The sequence below is a fragment of the Leiobunum rupestre genome, chromosome 10 (assembly GCF_980474605.1).
Source record: "Leiobunum rupestre chromosome 10, qqLeiRupe1.1.hap1, whole genome shotgun sequence".
Lineage (NCBI taxonomy): Eukaryota > Metazoa > Arthropoda > Arachnida > Opiliones > Sclerosomatidae > Leiobunum > Leiobunum rupestre.
This window is the reverse complement of record NC_143393.1, coordinates 24,359,198-24,378,639: the sequence shown is the minus strand read 5'-3', so window position 1 is coordinate 24,378,639 and position 19,442 is coordinate 24,359,198. Positions and strand designations below refer to the sequence as shown.

At 37.6% G+C, this 19,442-nt stretch overlaps 1 protein-coding gene across 1 annotated transcript; it reads right to left on the bottom strand.

Moving 5' to 3' along the window:
- Positions 1-7,309: 7,309 nt before the first annotated feature.
- On the bottom strand, positions 7,310-17,608 carry LOC149925139 (esterase FE4-like). Its single transcript, XM_090161114.1, has 9 exons — positions 17,198-17,608; positions 15,025-15,313; positions 13,269-13,454; positions 13,008-13,204; positions 12,130-12,292; positions 10,633-10,835; positions 10,403-10,559; positions 9,632-9,779; positions 7,310-8,187 (listed from the first exon to the last, which is right to left on the bottom strand). Exons 1-9 carry the CDS (start codon positions 17,387-17,389, stop codon positions 7,770-7,772), a joined length of 1,953 nt encoding a protein of 650 aa, XP_090017240.1. The 5' UTR covers positions 17,390-17,608; the 3' UTR covers positions 7,310-7,769.
- Between the last annotated feature and the right edge of the window lie 1,834 nt (positions 17,609-19,442).

Here is a 19,442-nt window from a genome sequence, read left to right as displayed (position 1 = left end):
TTTTGGAACGTTTCAACCGCTTTTCAAAACGATTGAACGTTTAAACGAAAATAGCAAAAACGTCCCTATATATCAGATGCCGGAAATACGTCACTATACTGCGCCGGAAATAGTAGTAGGGAAAAATTAGGGTAAACTCTGCAAAATATTAAAATTTTGGAAGACGCGGCATTTAGTTAAGTCGGTGTTATCAATTCATTGTCGAAAACTAAACAAAAAATAAGAAAAAATAATTAAATGCATTCTGTGATGCTTGTTATTGTAGTTAATTTAGTATCATAATTATTAATACTAATAATAATAAAAAGATAAAAATTGTTTGTTATTACAAATACATTGTTAATTAATATTTACAAGCGTAAAAAATGCCCAAAAAAATATAATAACAATTACGAGAAACAAGTGTAAATAATGTGGCTTTGAAAGAATGGGGGATATGTGCTTTTTAACAAACAAAAAATGTAACCCAATCCTCCATTTCCATCGATTGTTTTTTGACGTAGCTGTGTTGCCTTTGTTTTTATCTAGGGTAACGAAACTAATTAACTTTGCTTCTTTTTCTATATAAAGAAAATGTGAATCATGGCTGGCTGTGGTTTTTGTGTCTGATTATCTCTCTTATTCCTACTTACTTATCTGAATACACACGCAGGGTTCGTACACGACCTGGGAAAACTGCAAAAGTCCGCGAATTTGAAAATGGCCCAAACATTCAGGGAAATGTCAAGGAATTTGAAAATAAACCCAAAAGTCCGGGAATTTGGAGAAAAAACCAAACCTCCAGGGAAAAGCCAGGGAATTTGAAAATAGCCCCAAACCTCCAGGGAAAAGTCAGGGAATTTGAAAATAGCCCCAAACCTCCAGGGAAAAGTCAGGGAATTTTAAAATGTCCCACACCTCCAGGGAATTTGAAAATAGCCACAAACCCCCAGGGAAAAGTCAGGGAATTTGAAAATAGCCACAAACCCCCAGGGAAAAGTCAGGGAATTTGAATATAGCCCCAAACCTCCAGGGAAAAGTCAGGGAATTTGAAAATAGCCCCAAACCTCCAGGGATAAGTCAGGGAATTTGAAAATAGCCCCAAAACTCCAGGGAAAAATCAGGGAATTTTAAAATAGTTCCAAAACGTCAGACAAAACTTAGGGAATTTGAAAATAGCCCCAAACCTCCAGGGAAAAGTCAGATAATTTGGAAATAGCCCCAAAAAGTCAGGGGATTTGAAAATTACCCTAATAAAACAGGGGAAACCAGTTAATTTGGAAAAAGCCCCAAAAATTCAGGGAAAAGTCAGGGAATTTGAAAACAGCCCCAAACCTCCAGGGAATTTGAAAATAGCCCCAAACCTTCAGGGAAAAGCCAGGGAATTTGAAAATAGCCCCAAACCTCCAAGGAAAAGTCAGGGAATTTGAAAATAGCCGCAAACCTCCAGAGAAAATCCAGGATATTTGAAAATAGCCCTAAAATTCAGGGAAAAGCCAGGGAATTTGAAAATAGCCCCAAACCTCCAGGGAAAAGTCAGGGAATTTGAAAATAGTCCCAAAACTCCAGGGGAAAATCAGGGAATTTTAAAATGGTTCCAAAACCTCAGACAAAACTTCGGGAATTTGAAAATAGCCCCAAAAGGTCAGGGGATTTTAAAATTACCCTAAAAATACAGGGAATTTGAAAATAGCCCCAAACCTCCAGGGAAAAGTCAGGAAATTTGAAAATAGCCCCAAACCCTAGGGAAAAGTCAGGGAATTTGAAAATAGCCTAAAACCTCCAGGGGAAAGTCAGGGAATTTGAAAATAGTCCCAAAGTTCCAGGGAATTTGAAAATAACCCCAAACCCCCAGGGAAAAGTAAGGGAATTTGAAATAAGCCCCAAACTTCCAGGGAAAAATCAGGGAATTTGAAAATAGCCCCACACCTCCAGGGAAAGGTTAGGAATTTGAAAATAGTCCCAAAACTCCAGGGAAGAATCAGGGAATTTTAAAATGGTCCCAAAAAGTCAGGGGGTTTGAAAATTACCCTAAAAATCCAGGGAAACCAGTTAATTTGGAAAAAGCCCTAAACCTCCAGGGAAAAGTCAGATAATTTGGAAATACCCTCCCCCCAATTCAGGGAATTTGAAAATAACCCTAAAAATCAAGGTAAAAGTCAGGGAATTTGAAAATAACCCTAAAAATCCATTGAAAAGTCCGGGAATTGGAAAAAAAAAACCCAAAACGTCAGGGAAAATTCGAGGAATTGGAAAATAGCCCCTTACCTCCAGAGAAAAGTCAAGGAATATGAAAAAAAGCCCTAAAATTCAGGGAAAAATCAAGAAATTTTAAAATAGCCCGCAAAAGTCAGGGAATTTAAAAATGGTTCCGAAACGTCAGACAAAAGTCAGGGAATTTGAAAATAGCAAAAAAATTCAGTGAAATGTTAGGGAATTGGAATATATCCCCAAAACTCCACGACAAGGTCAGGGAATTGGAAAATAGCCCCAAAGCTCCACCGAAAAGTCAGGGAATTTGAAAACGGTTCCAAAACGTCAGACAAAACTCGTGAATTTTAAAATAGCGCCAAACCTCCAGGGAAACTTCAAGGAATTGGAAAATTGCCCCTAACTAATTCGGGTAATTTGAAAATTGCCCTAAAAATTCAGGGAAAAGTCAGGGAATTTGGAAAAAGCCCCGAAAAATCAGGAAATAGTCAGAAAATTATAGTTCCAAAAAGCCAGGGAACTGTCAAGGAATTTTGAAAATTCTTACAAAAAGCCAGGGAATTTGAAAATAGCCCGAAAAATCTAGAGAATTTGAAAATAGCCCCAAACCGTTGAAAGAAAAGTCCGGGAATTTGAATATGGCCCCAAAAATTAGGCAAATATATTTTAGAAAGATATATTAAATATACATATTACATGTTTTGCAAGATTTTGCATTATTAGTTTGAGAGGGAAGCCGTTAAAACTTCGAATTTAATGCTTTTACTTCTACTAGATGGCACCAATTTAAACTTTTTGGTGGGAAGGGAATAAATGCATTTTAATTTATTACAAAAACAACATTTCAAACTTATAACCGGTGTTTTGTGTAAAATCTATAAATAAATGTTCAACTCTGGAAAATATTCAGCTGAAAAAAACACGAAAACATTTATATTTTATATTTATACTTCTGGCGCCATCTGGTAAGACTTCGGGTAATTATAAATGACGCTACCCCCGTGAAACTAAATTCAAGTCGTCAAAACATATTTATCTCTAACTATAAATTATTTATTGGTTAGATATTAGTTATAAACAGAGTTACCATGCCATTTTAATCTTAGAATTTGACAATCGCTAATTTCTCAAACACGGGGAGATGTCTTTCTCTCTGAATTCTAAAAATATCCAAATAAAAAAAGGCAGCTAGACGTAAAGCCCAAACCAGCGCTCTGTTGGAGATAATTTTATGGTCTGTTAATTTATGGCCGTTTAGAAAATGCCAAGCTCAATTTAGAATAATTTCAACGGATCGTAGTGACATTTTTAGGGTCTCCATTTTTTCTTTATTGTCGTGGAAGTGCCGTAAAAAAGAGAGGGGAACCATTTTGATTAATATTTTTTCGGTCTTTCGCCGACGCGTTTCTCGTAACATTTTTTGATGACAAATGTCTTCCTGCCTGTGTCAAATATTCCGCCCGAGTGTGTTAGACTAGCTGCGGTCTACTGTACCCTCCTTTCTTCTCTACGCATCAATCATTCTTCGTTTAACTAAGCGGTTGACAGTCGGAAATGCGCGGCTCCGCTATAACATTTCTCAACGGAATTCATGTTTGCCACTAGGACCGGCTATTTCTACCGTTTAATAAAGAATTCTCGAAGGCGTTCCTCCGTGCTGAGTTGATGCAAAAGTGCCTTAATTACCAATTGCGTGTCAGTTTCTGTACTTTCCAATAGAGTAGCATCAGTGCTCCATCACGTCACCCATGCTTTTTTCTATAGAGAAAAAAAAACGAGCCTAAAATGGCGGCCATGGCCAAAGCTACGAGGTGATACCACTCTATGCTATGGACTTTCTGGTTTGTTCTTTCGTGTTTTGTATTAAAACATAGATAGATGGCGGTAGCGTTTCCGTCGAGTGGAAAACAAATCAATAAGTCTGCTAGCCTTCTCCAGTGCTTCCTTAGTTCTCGAAGTTCTCACCAGGCGACACTATTTCTACTTTTTAACTTTGTACCTCACACGTAAGTGACGTAACATTAGTTTAAAAAATAGCTTCCATTGTCACACTTCTGATGATTCTGATAAAATACAAGTTGGCAAGCCAAAATATACCTCTCCTCGGAAGAGTTTTTAATTTTCAGTGAAGTGTATCTGTATCCGTGGTTCTGCGGTAGAACGCTCACCTGTCGTGCAAGAGGGCTCGGGTTCGAATCCCGGCCGATTAAAAAATTATACTACACCCAATGACAAAAAGAGGGCGCTTTTGGAAAAACCTTTTCCCTGATTCTAAGAAACTGGGTACGCAGTGATTACCCTTTGCCCCGAAAACGCGAACGCGTTCGCAGGCCTGACAGACAGACCCACCCACAGACAGACAGACAGACACGGTGGTTGTATAACCTCTCCTAGGGTACAAAGTCCTCTCGGAGAGGTAAAAACTACGTAAACAGGGGGAAAACTACTATCGTAGTATAAAATAGTGCAGAATTGACTGAGTGTCAAATTAAAGAGAGCATAACCCAGGTAGACCCCGACCGTTTTTTACGCCGCCGACGTCGAAGGATTTTGAACGGCGCGCCGCCGATGGTGTATAATATTTTTTAACAGGGCTACCAGATTTTCCGTTGATATCAGTCTCTTTGCAACTTTCAACAAACTTGTAGTTATTTCTTTATCACGTCTGTGGCTTCGTGTTTCGTAATCACCCGATTTGATCAGGTTACACGTTAGCCAAGGTTTGGGGCAAATTTTGACGCCGTAATTGTCGCATGAAATTATATATAAACGCCGCGCTACGCCGCCACTGCCGTTAAATTTTGGTTCAACGCCGCCGCCGACAAAAAGGTCGGCGCACGCCGATCGCACCACCGCCGCCGAAGGAAAATCACCGGATCGTCGCGTCGCCGCCTGTCAAATTTTCGCGGGGTTGGGGTCTAAACTTTCATCATTACTCACTGGGCGGTACGACAGTCTAGAATATAGTAGCTCTATACACCTCGCAGCAGAATGAGAAATTAGAGTTTTCTACCACCTTCTTGACTGTCGTTGCGCCCAGTGAGTGTTGAGAAAGTCTGACCTTTTTTGCTATACTCAGTTAAGGTTAAGAAAGGCAAAATATCTATCACATTTGGCGGAAAGATACTAGCACGACTTTCCGGTAAATCAGTGCCGGGAATTTCGAATTTCGCCTATTTACGGTTGAATTTCTAAATATATATAATTTTTTTAAAATACCGACTATTGCTTTATATTTCCAAGAGATAGTTAATTATTTAACATAAATAACATAAAGAAAGCATTTTCATTCTTTTTCTAAATTAAGATTTCAATAAAAATTAATGATATTAATCTTAAAGGAATTTAAAAGGCTATTTATCGACTCTTCTTATCAAGTATACCAAATAAAAAGACAGTTCTGTACTAAAAATACGATGTTGGTCATTTCAAATCATATTAATAAAATAAATAAAATACCATAGAAAATATATTTTTGGACGAAACATTGAAATTTCGTTTTTTTTTATTCCAAATAAATACAAATCATCAACCAGAAACGAAACGGATATCGTTTGAAAGATCTGTTTGTATGCGACGACTAGTCCATCATACGATTTTTTTTAGGGGTCCAGTAGTCCGGCAACCACTAGTTCGGGGACCACTTATCCTACGCGACCACTAGTCCAGGGACCACTCGTCAGGCGACCAGTTGGCCTGATCCGATTCCAAACCAATCAAAAAATATTTTTTATTGTACCCCCGTAAAATTTTCAAATATTCATAACAAAACACGTAAAATAATTAGCCCATTTTTAGTTGCACCATCGTATTCCTCGCCCACTGTTTCTTAAAAGTGAATGGTTTCAATAGATTCAACTGAAAAGAACGCGACTTATAGGTCATTGTGTAAAGAGGCGCAAACGTTTTGCAAAACGCTACTTCCAAATCCCCTCAAAAATTCATTTTTCGATATATTTGCCTCCAAATCTAGCAAACTTGTTATTTTGAACATACAAACAAGCGTGTAAAATTTTATAAAGATCGGCCAACCCATGGTGGCATGCCTCGGTGAATCCATATGGAATAGCCCAAAAGTAAAAAATAAAGTAAAAATTTGTCGTATTTTGGCCTTAAAAAGGTTCAGGAAAATCACTAAAAATTACATGGTTGCCATAGAACCTGGAAAACCTGGAAAAATCCGGTAATTTATAGAAGTAGTAAGAAAGTTAGGGAAAAATAGTTATATTTTCAAACCGTTTTTATGGGTAAACTTTTAAGTCATACAAAAAAATTTCTATTTTAAATTGTTCGGAGTAAATGATGCTAGACAGTCAGGAAAACCAAGGAATTTGAAAGTGTAAAATCTGTCGCAACCCGGAATGATCAGGGAAAAGTCAAGGGATTTGAAAATGTAAAATCTGTCGCAAACCGGAATGATCAGGGAAAAGTCAAGGGATTGGAAAATGTAAAATCTGTCGCAACCCGGAATGATCAGGGAAAAGTCAAGGGATTTGAAAATGTTAAATCTGTCGCAACCCTGATTGATCAGGGAAAAGTCAAGGGATTGGAAAATGTAAAATCTGTCGCAACCCGGAATGATCAGGAAAAAGTCAAGGGATTTGAAAATGTAAAATTTGTCGCAACCCTGAATGATCAGGGAAAAGTCAAGGGATTTGAAAATGTAAAATCTGTCGCAACCCTGAATGATCAGGGAAAAGTCAAGGGATTTGAAAATGTAAAATCTGTCGCAACCCGGAATGATCAGAGTAAAGTCAAGGAATTTCAAACGGAAAATATTATGGCAACCCTGCATTGAGCTACGTCACATTACAGCGATATTTTGTGAAAAACAAACTTCATCTAACATTAGTCTAATAATAACTTAAAAGTTAAATGTGTTTTGAGAACAGAGAAATCAACATTTTTGGGGAGAGTTGACCAAATGACCACTCTCAAGTTACCTCTTCATCATTGTTGTCCGCTACTTCGTCAGTACCGGAAGGAACTATTCAATAGAAAAATAAATCAATCAATCTAAATCATTTGTTTATCTACCATTTTAGAAACTTAATTCGCTCGTGGATATTTAATCTAAATGGTGCTTTAATTATTTATATAGAAAATGATCTTTTGTACGTAAGAATATAATAGGTTTTTTATTTATATCATATCATGTTTTACAAGAACGTAAAAGAACGAATAATAGATGACTTTGATCCCTATTGAGACACAGCCTCACCCACGCCTTGTTGAGTGATCGTATAATACTGCGACGTCAATTATTTGATATATTTATAAAGCATTGTTTTGTCGGGAACAATATATTGAAGATCAGTTATATTTATGGCATATTGACACGCTTGGATAGAGATATACAACTTGTAACAGCGCGTTGACATTAAAATCGTTAAAAAAATAATATATCTGAGGTAGCTTTGAATTTTAAAAAGGTTAAATTACCGCAATAAATAAATACATTTTTATCAAATACTGACGATGATATCGTTTCGTTTGAGCCGAAAATATTATAATGAGAACGTAAATATCGTCAATATTCGATGCATCCGAAATCATAATATTTTAAGTTTTTTGTTTATCTACACTCCTCTAAATTCAACATTTTCGCTCGGGACGGTGGTGCTCACTTTGGTGAACCCGCCGGACTTGTAGGTTTTGCTCTTTTTACTCAGTTTCATGTTGTAGAAGACCAGTAGAATGCAAATGACGCAGAGGATAATGAAGGCTGACATGAATCCCCAGGTGGCGCTCTTGTATTTTTCATTGGTCTCTTGGTTGTCGAAAAAGACGCGTTCGGTCCAGAGTAGTTCTTTGACCATGACGCTGAAGTACTCGAGCTTGGCCGATCTGTATTGGGAATGCATCATGTACAATTCTTTCGGGTTTTGCTCGGTGCTGTTCAAGATCCTCAACGTGCTGTAATTTCCGGAGAAGGGTGTCCAGTAAATCCTGGTGTTAAACGGCGATTGGAACTGAATTTGGCTGTTCGTCAAGTTGCTGGTTTCGAGATGACGTTAAAATTTCGTTAGTTACTAAGTCCCTCGCGTCTTAAGCCTGGTTCACACGGGCAGTGTTTTCCTGGTTTTCTATATTTTCTAGTTTTACCGCCTTTTCCCGTGGTTCTGGCGCGCAGGAACACGACTGAACACACGGACAAAATTTGCCGGATTTTATCACAGCGAGCGCTGCCGGGGAGCGAGGAAACGGATAACATTTTTTTGAGGGGCGTTGGGCTCGACCAGTCAGCGAGCGTGATGCCGTCACGTGGTAGACGCAAAAATTCTTAAGCCTACTTTTAAAGACTTTCAAAATCGCTCCTTATATCACGTGACAGCAGGAATTCATACCTAGAAGTTCGATGTATGAATTCCTGGTGACAGCGAAACGCTCGCTGATTAGTCGAACTCAAAGAGCTAAAAAAACCGGGAAAATAAAGTAGAGATATTTCAACATTTTTTTCTCGGTTTTCTCGTTTACCGGCAGCGCTGGCGGCGGTAAAATCCGTAAAATTTTGTCCGTGTGTACAGTCGTTTTCCCGTGCCCCAGAACAACGGGAAAAGGTGGTAAAACGAGAAAATAGAGAAAATCAGGAAAACACTGCCCGCGTGAACCAGCCTTAAAATAGTGCTCCAAACAGATTCCCAGATAACCAAAAACTTAATTTTGATAATTCAGATATTAAATTATCCCCATTTATGGTGAGATATTGTCAGATCAGTTGATACGGGTCAAAATGCGAACCATAGGGTTTCGACACGTAAAATAATCTGTATTCATCGTAAACTGACAAACAGAAGGTGAGTGGATTTCTGATGACTTACAGTTCTAGATTTTATATCACCCTCGATTGAATTCCTTGTTAAATTATAATAATAATAATTATCCGCTAGGCTAATACCCAAGGCACCACCTTAGGCCTAAGTCAGTAAGTCACATAGTGAGTTGTCAAGCCAGTTACCGGTGGCCGAGTTAAATTGAGTAGGAGGGTGGTGGCAAGCCCTTCATGCCACGCGAGCTAACAGCGCCCTACACTTACTATTACCGTTAACCGCAGCAAGTTTTTCATATCTACTAAACGTCAGATAAATATTCAGCTAACTGAATCTGGTTCGATGAATTCTAGTTAATCAGTTCAGATCGGTTGCTGAAAACTACCACCCGAATAACCTGAACTGAGAAATTATAGCAAATCAGTTCAGAACGGTTGCTGAAAACTACGACCCGAATAACCTGAACTGAGAAATTATAGCAAATCAGTTCAGAACGGTTACTTGGGATAATAAATCAAATGCATTTTCAGATCAGATTTCTGAGCGGGTGCATTATAACGGATCAACCTGATATGACTAACTGATTATCTGCCGATATCTCAAAATAACCTTCTTAATATCCTCATCAGTTGGCCGTTTGAAGCACTAGTCCTAAATACTCGCTGTAGTACCCGTCTTTGGCGAATTGAATCCACGCCCTGCTCAAACTCGTTCGATAAAAGTTGTAAAGAGTAATTTCGTTGTTCTCTTTTCGTCCCACTGCGCCGTCAAAATTGTGGGTCTCGAAGAAGTAGAAAATGTCGTCCATTTGTGTCGGAGCTATCGAGTTAATTTCGAGTTAATTTTATATCCTTAATCATATGTAACATAATTACTCATAAGTATGCCTCTGTATAACATTGAAAAAATTCAATCAGACCTTGTTTCACGCGGAACATACATTAAGCGGACCCAAAAATGCAAAAATGCTTATAATCCTTGCGCTATTGAAAAGGCTACCATGGAAATGAAATCACGTGATCGCGAGGCACGAACTAAACTTGACATGGGCAAAGCCAGAAACGCGCGAGGAATTCTCACTAACATCCGTTTCCAATCAGTAAAGTTGATAACCCGTATTTCGTCACGGAGTTGTAAGTGACGTAATTTACGTCATATCCCGTGAACAAGGTTTCATTAACGAAAATGCTTTTATGGCATACTTATGAGTGATTATGTTACATATGCCTTAATAGACGCTAGCATAAACTCTATTTATGTCTTGTTCAACTTGTTAAAAAGTTCCACGCGCTTCGTGATATTTTAGCGTAAACGGGCTCGAGCGAAAAATGCGCGATCCTTTTACGCTACAATATCAAGTAGCGCGTTTAACTTTTTAACAAGTTGAACAAGACATAAACAATTTATGCTAGCACCTATTAATGAATGAAGTGTATCCTTACCATATTCCTTGTAATTTTGCTCCCTGAATTCCAACTCTCCCCAGGTATAGACTCCCGCGAATTCCAGCGCGTACGTGTAGGTATTTTGGGTCACTCGCTTACCCCATTTCCGGGCCATCATGTCCACTCCGCTGTTGTACAGGAAATCGGACAAGAACTGCGTTCGAAATCGACGGAAGTTGCGTTAATTTCGTTACTGAATTGAGTCAAAAACTTAGCTTGATATTTACCTCAACCCAAATGACGCTGGACTCTGTCCACGACGATGGGTTGACGTCCTTGAAGTAAAGGTACTTGACGCCCTTAATTATCGAGTCTAGCTGGTGCTTCTGAACGGCGCTCAAGTAATCGTTGTGTTTCGTGAAAGGAAATATTTGCTGTTTCAGATACCAGCGTAATGGATCTTGCTCTTTCTTGAGACGTTCCAACGTATCTGTTCGTTGAATAATCGGAAAGAATTAGCTCCGTTTACGTCGCGGTATACAGGGTAAACAGGGAATTTAAAAATTGGCCTAAAAAGTCTTTGAAATGTCAGGGAATTTTAAGAATTTGTAAAATGTCAGGGAATTCAATTTTCTTTTGACCCTTTTTGAAGGTAATTTTACTCTAGATCTTTGACAAGTTCTATGATTATTATTTATTTCCTTGAAAGTTTGGATAATTTTTTTAACATTGCAATAACCTTTTTATTGAAATATAAGTCCATTTAAATTTATTATCTTCTGATAAAAGTGAAATATAAAATTTTTTTTTGACTTAAAACGTCAGGGAAAACAGGGAGTAGTCAGGGAATTTGAATCTCAAAATTTTGTGGCAACCCTGTATCTCCAAAAATGGCATTTCGAGATAAATCGATTTTTATAATTCTGATGAAAAATAACAATACTATCGTATTTAGGTAACTGAAAACTAGTTGTTGGGGGTTCCTTTTTGTCCGCAATCTAAATATGACCACGACTATCACCAAAATTAAGTAAATCTCAGAATAATTGGGCATTGCGTTTTGTACGTTTATATTTGGCTAAAACTCTTGGCAGAAACACATTATGAGTAACGGCCATTGTGACTGTAACCCTGCAATGCGACTGAAGAAATTAGAGCAGAAGAGATTATTCGAAATGAAGACTCTTATTCGAAATGAAGACTCTTATTAGTTAATAACGACATGATGCGTTTCTGCAAATTTTCGACGGTCGTTAATGCATTTCTGCGGAGTATTATCGAAACTTTTCGATTTGAATGGGTTTTTGCATTTTCACATCTCGGAAACTAGACCAGATAGAAAAAAACGGTCTTCAAATTTAGAATCAGCACCTTAAAATTTTTAATGTTTAGGCTTAGTTTCTCCCTTAGATTTGACAGTCGCCAGCCAGATTTCCCGCACGGTACTGATGAGTTCCAAATAGAACGAAACCGGTCTACCGTTGGAATTTCTGGCTATTTTATTTAATTTTAATTTAGTTTATTACCCGAAGATCTATTTGATCCGAGTTTCGCGTTTTTTGCTCAAAGACCTATTGGGTACGAGTTAGTAGTAAGTTTTTTAATTTCTTCAAATTTGTTTAGGATTTAGCTATATTATCCCTTTTAATTATGGACTAATCTACTTTTTCGCGTATTTTATCATCCTTAAAATTAATACGACGAGCATTCAAACTCAAAATTGCAAAAATGGTCGATAACGCGTTTCTGAAACGTAGGGCGGAAATTTACTCTCCGTGTCTCACCGAAATAATCAACGGCACCAGGACTCTTGGTCATCCCAAATATGACAGGGATATTCGTAAGAGTTCCCACATCCAGTACTTCAACGGGATCTTTATCCTTCTTGAAGAAACGTTCAGCTTCGTTAGCGGTGAAGTTAGTATCCAAGATTGGTACGAACGTCCCCTAAAATTATCTTCTCTCAATCGAGGCTCATATTTTAAAGGCCTAGATTTTTTTCTGCCTGTCCCCCTTTAAATTAACTTACAAGGAGACGACCCGAGGTGTTACTCACCGATTTTGTTCAAACTCGGGGGATTGGTAGACCTTCATGTAACTTGAAAAATCCTAAAGGGAATTTATTCAATGGGCAATGGTTTTGCCATGGCAACGGAAAATGTTTTTGACAACATAAAATGGAAATTTTCCCATTAAAAATAACATGGGATTTTGACCGATTCCAAGGGTCCCTCCCCCATGTGAAACATTTTACAAAATTGAAAAAAATTTAAAATACCAAAATATTAAAAAAAAAAGTTAAAAATTGACGAAGAAAATCCAAATTGATCACATTTTGATCAATTTGAACAAAATGGGTGAAAATGAACCGATATGGCTTACATAGGAAAAATTTCCATTTTATGTTGTCAAAATCATTTTTCGTTGCCATGGCAAAACCGTTGCCCATTGAATAAAATCCCTTTAGGATTTTTCAAGTTACATGAAGGTCTACCAATTCCCCGAGTTTGAACAAAATCGGTGTGTAACACCTCGGGTAGTCTCCTTGTTAGTGGAGCACAAATACCCTGGTGGTAGGCCAATCGCTGAACATGTTGGCCTAATACAAAGGGGGACAGGCAGAAGAAATAATAGGCCTTCAAGTATAATCCACTTCACGTACCTTTTCGAATTCCTGTTGGGCTCTCAAAATATCGGCGGGACTTTTTCCTTTGAGGCAATCCAGCAGGACTTGGCTGTTTCGAGGGTTACAGGCCAGTTTCGCCGCCAGTTCGTGGATGGTCCTCCAGGTTTCGTTTCGTTGGAAGGCCCAAGGGCTGTACGCTGATCCGCCCGAGATAATGGCGCGTTGGAAATATCCTGAAAAAGCCCACGTAAGTTTCGTTCTAGAAGTAAGTTCGACCCTGGTTGTTATCAATCTCACTTCTACTTTCTTCGCTGAGGACGTGAATTGAGGCGGAAACCGCTCCGCTTTCGTGTCCCATTAGTGTGACCGCGTTCTTGTCGCCGCCAAATTGACCCACGTAATCGTGAACCCATTTCAAGGCTAGACGCTGGTCCCATAGCCCCAAATTTCCCGGTAACCTCTCGTCACCCGTGCTCAAGAAACCTACCGTCGTAAAGTGTAGTGCTTATTAATATCGAGAAACGGTTGATGAAATGGTCGCGTCTAAGGCCTATTCACTCGAGCAAACATTTTTGCTCCGCGCGAATGGACCCAGTTTTAAAGAACTGCCCGTTTTTCTGACCCGGGCTAAGTGACCATTATTTTAATCTATTAATTTTCTTACATATCATTTTGATTACGCAAAATTAAATGATAATATTAAATATCTTGATTAATTAAATATTTTGTAGTAAGTAAGGGTTTCCTATATTTTTCTATATTTTTAATGTCTTCCTAATTTCCTATAATATCACGGTCTTTGGAAAATGAAAGAACTTTTTGGTACGTGTCATGAAACATCTAGTGTAAACCCTGCCACTTTCGAACAAAATCTTTAAATTTTCGGGCTTTGTAAATCCGCTAAGTAATTCCAATAATGCAAAAAAGCAGTGTACAAGAAATTATCAATATTGTAGGTGATTCGAGTCAATGTATACCGATATGCAATAATTACCTTATTATTTTTCTATATTTTCCTATTTAGTGTCCTATATTTCCCTATAATTCACCTATTGAGTTTCCTATATTTTCCTATTTAGTGTCCAATATTTTCCTATAATTCACCTATTGAGTTTCCTATATTTTCCTATTTAGTGTCCAATATTTTCCTATAATTCACCTATTGAGTTTCCTATATTTTCCTATTTAGTGTCCAATATTTTCCTATAATTCACCTATTGAGTTTCCTATATTTTCCTATTTAGTGTCCAATATTTTCCTATAATTCACCTATTGAGTTTCCTATATTTTCCTATTTAGTGTCCATTATTTTCCTATAATTCACCTATTGAGTTTCCTATATTTTCCTATTTAGTGTCCAATATTTTCCTATAATTCACCTATTGAGTTTCCTATATTTTCCTATTTAGTGTCCAATATTTTCCTATAATTCACCTATTGAGTTTCCTATTTAGTGTCCATTATTTTCCTATAATTCACCTATTGAGTTTCCTATATTTTCCTATTTAGTGTCCAATATTTTCCTATTTAGTGTCCAATATTTTCCTATTTAGTGTCCAATATTTTCCTATAATTCACCTATTGAGTTTCCTATATTTTCCTATTTAGTGTCCAATATTTTCCTATAATTCACCTATTGAGTTTCCTATATTTTCCTATTTAGTGTCCATTATTTTCCTATAATTATCCTATTGAGTTTCCTATATTTTCCTATTTAGTGTCCAATATTTTCCTATAATTCACCTATTGAGTTTCCTATATTTTCCTATTTAGTGTCCATTATTTTCCTATAATTATCCTATTGAGTTTCCTATGTTTTCCTATTTAGTGTCCTTTATTTTCCTATAATTCGCCTCTAAAATTCCTATTTTTTCTATAAACTTTACCCCGGTCACCCTGGGTTTTTTTGAATTACGAGTAATTTGTTAAGTTGATGAACCGGCGACATCTCGACCACTTTTCGTGGATCGTGCGAACGAAAATGTAACTTTTTTTGCAAACTCAAGGCGAAAACTAAGTTCCCCAGCAAATAGGAATAGTCCTTAGCACTCACCGTATATGCCAACTCGGTAATTGACGATGACCAAGACGATATCTTCCCTGTCGATTAAGTACTTTGGTCCGTAGTAGTCACCGCGCGCGTTGGCGAAATGGTTTCCTCCTGGAAGGTACACGATGACGGGGGCCAGCTTAGAGGGAATCGTGTACTTGGTGTACACGTCCAGGGTGAGGGACTTGTCGTTGGCCGTCCAATCCTGTTTGTCCAGGGAATCTTTCGATTGCGGACATGGTAGCCTATTATCGGCCTGGAAAGTTCCGTAATTCTCGGTTTCGTTGGCTCGCTGCAATGAAACGGTTACCAAATTACCAACGGCTTTAAACTTAAATTATTATCATTAATGTTATTCAGATTTTTAAATCCTGAACGGAATAAAATGAATTATGCAAAGAAGTTTTCGGTTTGCGGGTAGAAATTATCAGCTACAGAATATTTTCTTCGTTAATTATTATTAATTATTAAGAATGATAAAAAATTCGTTCATAATAATAATAATCAGCTAGGCTAATAATCAGAGCAACACCTTAGTCATCAAACGACTTTTAAAGCCATTAAATCAGGTGGCCGGCTTAAGTTACGTAGGAGTGTGTTGGCAAGCCCTTCATGCCACGCGAGCCAACAGCTCTCTACACTCACTATTACCGTTAACCTTAACTATTTTTTATGGAAAAGGGCATAGCTGGGTTTCCCATTGTACAAACAAGGAGATGACCCGAGGTGATTTTCAATGTATTTGTTTAAATTCGGGGGATAAGTAGACCTTTATGTAACTTGAAATTTCCCAAAAGGAAAAGTTTCGACGGCAGCCCAAAATGTTTTGATAACTAAAACCTACTTTCCCTTTGGAAATTAACATGGAGAAATCGCAGATTTTAATGAAAAATTTTAAAATATTTAAAAAATAAATTATATTAAAAAAATTGTACATTGGGTAAATTCAAGGTTATTTGGGTAAATGCGTGTAAATTTGGGGGAAAATAAGCAAATTTGGTAAGTACAAGTAAATTTGGGTTATATAATTTAAAATGGGTAAAAATGTAAATTTCGGTAAATATTGGTAAAATGTGTATATTAGGTAAATTTTGGTTATGGAAGGACAATTGGTAAATGCCATTGTATTTTAAAAATTTGGGTAAATTCAAGTAAAGTCGCAAAGTTTTGGTAAATGCCTTTAAATTGGCTAAATTTTACTTGAATTTACCAAAATTTCGCCTCCTGGTAGTATAAAGGCGGGGACTCAAAAGGCCTTGTCCGCCACCCTCCAGTCCATTAACACAGGGCCTCCAGTTGGTCAAATCCGGCACTGGAAAAGGGAAACCGTAGAACACGTGGAAACAATTTTAACTAGCAGAGAGATAACTTGAAAACTCAAAGCAAAAGGAGTAAAATTTTCAAGTTTTTACCCAGTGCCAAAAGCTGGGATCGAACCCGGCTCCTCTTGCACCGAGGCGAAAGTGCTAACCACACCGCCAAGATCTAAGTTTTAAGGAATCAATGACTGATTCGAAATGACCTCTAAGAGGAGGAGCTTATTGTAAGAGCGTGAGGGGGTATCGGGAGAAACGAATTAAAGGGGAATTGTCACCACCCTAAAATTGGTTAAAAACCATTTAAAATTCCAGTATTTGATTTATTATTAGAAACCAAATTTCGTGTTTTATCCCCCCGACTCGAGAATCTCAGAACCGCTTGGTTGAACCTACCCGCAGCGCCATCTCATGAACGAAATAATATTTTCCCCGGTTTTATCGTTTTTCGGTCGCAACTGCCGTCTGCTACGCCATTCTCCTTGGCTTTTCAACCGAGTTATACTCGTAGATTGTAGTTTATCGTGTTTCTAAAATGACTTACACGCCGCCCTTTCTCAAATTTTTGCCGCTTCATTCTTTTGGCGCTGAACGTAGGTTCAACCGCGATTTCTGAAATTTTTGGAGCCGTTTGATGTAGGTTGCGGAAAAACTAGCGTAACTTTTTAAATACTTTTCCAATAACTATAAATATTTCAGGGACAAAATCATTAATATATTTTCTATCATTCTGTAAAAAAACCTCGTAAATTTTGGTTTGGGTGACAATTTCCCTTTAAGAGCTTTTAGTACACTTATAACTTTGTAATAAATGGTTTAAAAAACGTTTTAGTAAATCAACGCAATTTTAATAAACATACCTGAAAATTCTCGTAAGTCGCGTATCGTATCCCCAAGAACTGATAAATTTTCGTTGTCTGATTATTTTTCCCAATAACCGTTCCTTTTCCACCTAAAGTAACTTTTACTTCTTGACCCGCGACTAGATTCAACAAGACGATCGTCAACGAGGTGACCACCACTAATAATTGCGCTTTATCCGTAGGATGCATCTTCGAACTTTAAAATCCAAAATTTGGGAGCGAAGTGATTGTTGAGTGCTCTTGTTAGCGCTAACAACGGGCTCTTTGTGATGGCGACCCGGTTCTCGATATGATATTTATACTTCGATTTAAAGGAAATTGTCATCTGTGGAAAGCCTTATCTTACTATGCTCTGTCGTGGGATGCGGTTCAAAGGGCGAGATTGCGCTCTCGCCGGCGGAACTGATTCGAGGTAGAATCGCTGTAACGTATTTCGTCGCGATGAGATTGGGAAGGAAGTGGTATGAGGTCATCCCGCCGTGTTTATCGGAGAGGTTAGCCGGCTCTCTTAGCAACCTGGTGACAAAAACATTGCACCGTGTACCGATTATTTGCCTTTCTTGTCGGTTCATTAACTCGCTAAAGAGGGTCTCAAGTGCAAAGTCTCTGTTCTCTTGGACAGTTCATTTTTGATCAGGGTTGGAACAATTTTGCCAAAGGTGGAAAGAACTAGATTTTTCCGCGGTTTTTTCCACCTATTGTTTTCCTGTTCAAAACCGTGTGGAAAATCGTACTTCCATGGTTTTTTCCACCTCTAGTGGCAAAATTCAATAAAAAATAGATAATAAAAGCAGTATATTCTTCTATTCTATTTCACTCTTCTTCTGGCCTTTTTTCATCTCTCCTATTTGCAATGACCAAATTAGTCACTTAATAGATATATCAATGATTAATTTAGCGCAAAAAAGATTTTTTTCCGGTTTTTACCAGTTTTTCCCACATGTCCCGGCCAACCCTGTTTTTGATGGATGAAGAATAAACGATGGTCCACTTGAAGATTTACTGAAATAAGCTTAAAACGCTTTAATATACAGGGTGATCCTATAGTAGGGTTCGGCGTTCGGATAGGAAATTTTTCGTTCATTTCTTTTATATCCATATCCGAAAATTATCCGAATAAAAACTTATTTTGCATATTAAATCGTATAATAGTCGTTAATATTATCCATAAATGAACAGTTAATTTAATTTTTTATGATTAATTGAAATTTTGGCGGTTAATTTATCCGTTTCCCCGAGCTCTATCCTTTAGGATCAGTTCCTATTTCTTCGTAACGTTCTTGCGTGTTTGCGTTAATTCGAGGGGCTGACCACTAGCCGTAATCGGTCTACAAGCACGTAGCTTTGACTGTACTAAAGTGATTACGTAATTGATTACAGACTTAGCAATACCAAAGGCTGTACTCGCTGTAATCGCTGTAATCGGTGTACATAATTTAAGGGAGTGGTTAGCCCCTCGTTTGCGTTGGAAATTATCAGTCTCGAACATTTCGAAAATTTGGTGGATAGATACTAGCAGGACTTTCCGGTATATCGCCAGAGGGAATTTCGAATTTCAACAATTTTCTGTTGAATTCCTAGAGGTTCCCGCGCGTGTTATGTTAATCCATTTTAGAAATGCCTATTGCGTAAATTTCAAAGTGATCAATAAATATTAAATTTAGATTATTATTTTTAAGCTTCATTGTGTTATGCTCCTAAACAATCAATAAATCGCGCGTTGATGTACCACCCCCTGTGAAACCGAGAAAATCCCATGCTTTTTTAAACGTAGATTTTTTCCTTTTAAGTCGTCAAAAACATTTTCGGTTGCCATAGCAAAACGGAAGCCCAGAGTAACTTTTCCCTTGGTGAAATTTCATGTTACCCCAAGGTCCACATACCCCCCGAGTTTCATAAAAATCGGTGATTTACACCTCGGGTACACTCCTCGTGAGTATAGAGTAGCTTTGGCCATGGCCGCCATTTTAGGCGCCTTTTTTCTCTATAGGAAAAAGCATGGGTGACGTTGCGTGATGTAGCACTAATACTAGTCTATAGAAAGTATATGATTATCAAACATTTTTACTAAAGTCAGAATTATATGATATTCTTATTTCTATACTGCTAATGTTTTTTGCAGGCTTCCGCTGATGATTTCTCAAAATACGTTTGGTAAATGAAAAATAGTGCAGGACTAAATACCAAAACTATTTTATAGAATAAATATAGTTTATTAATAAGTAAATATTCCCTGCGCAGT

Excerpts from the sequence above, each read along its gene's own strand:
- LOC149925139 (XM_090161114.1), bottom strand. The coding sequence starts at position 17,389 with ATGCATCCTACGGATAAAGCGCAATTATTAGTGGTGGTCACCTCGTTG. Across the intron at positions 10,836-12,129 it reads TGGTGCCGTTGATTATTTCG|ATACGTTGGAACGTCTCAAG; the intron begins GTGAGACACGGA and ends TTCAACGAACAG. Across the intron at positions 9,780-10,402 it reads GCAAAATTACAAGGAATATG|CTCCGACACAAATGGACGAC; the intron begins GTAAGGATACAC and ends TTAACTCGATAG.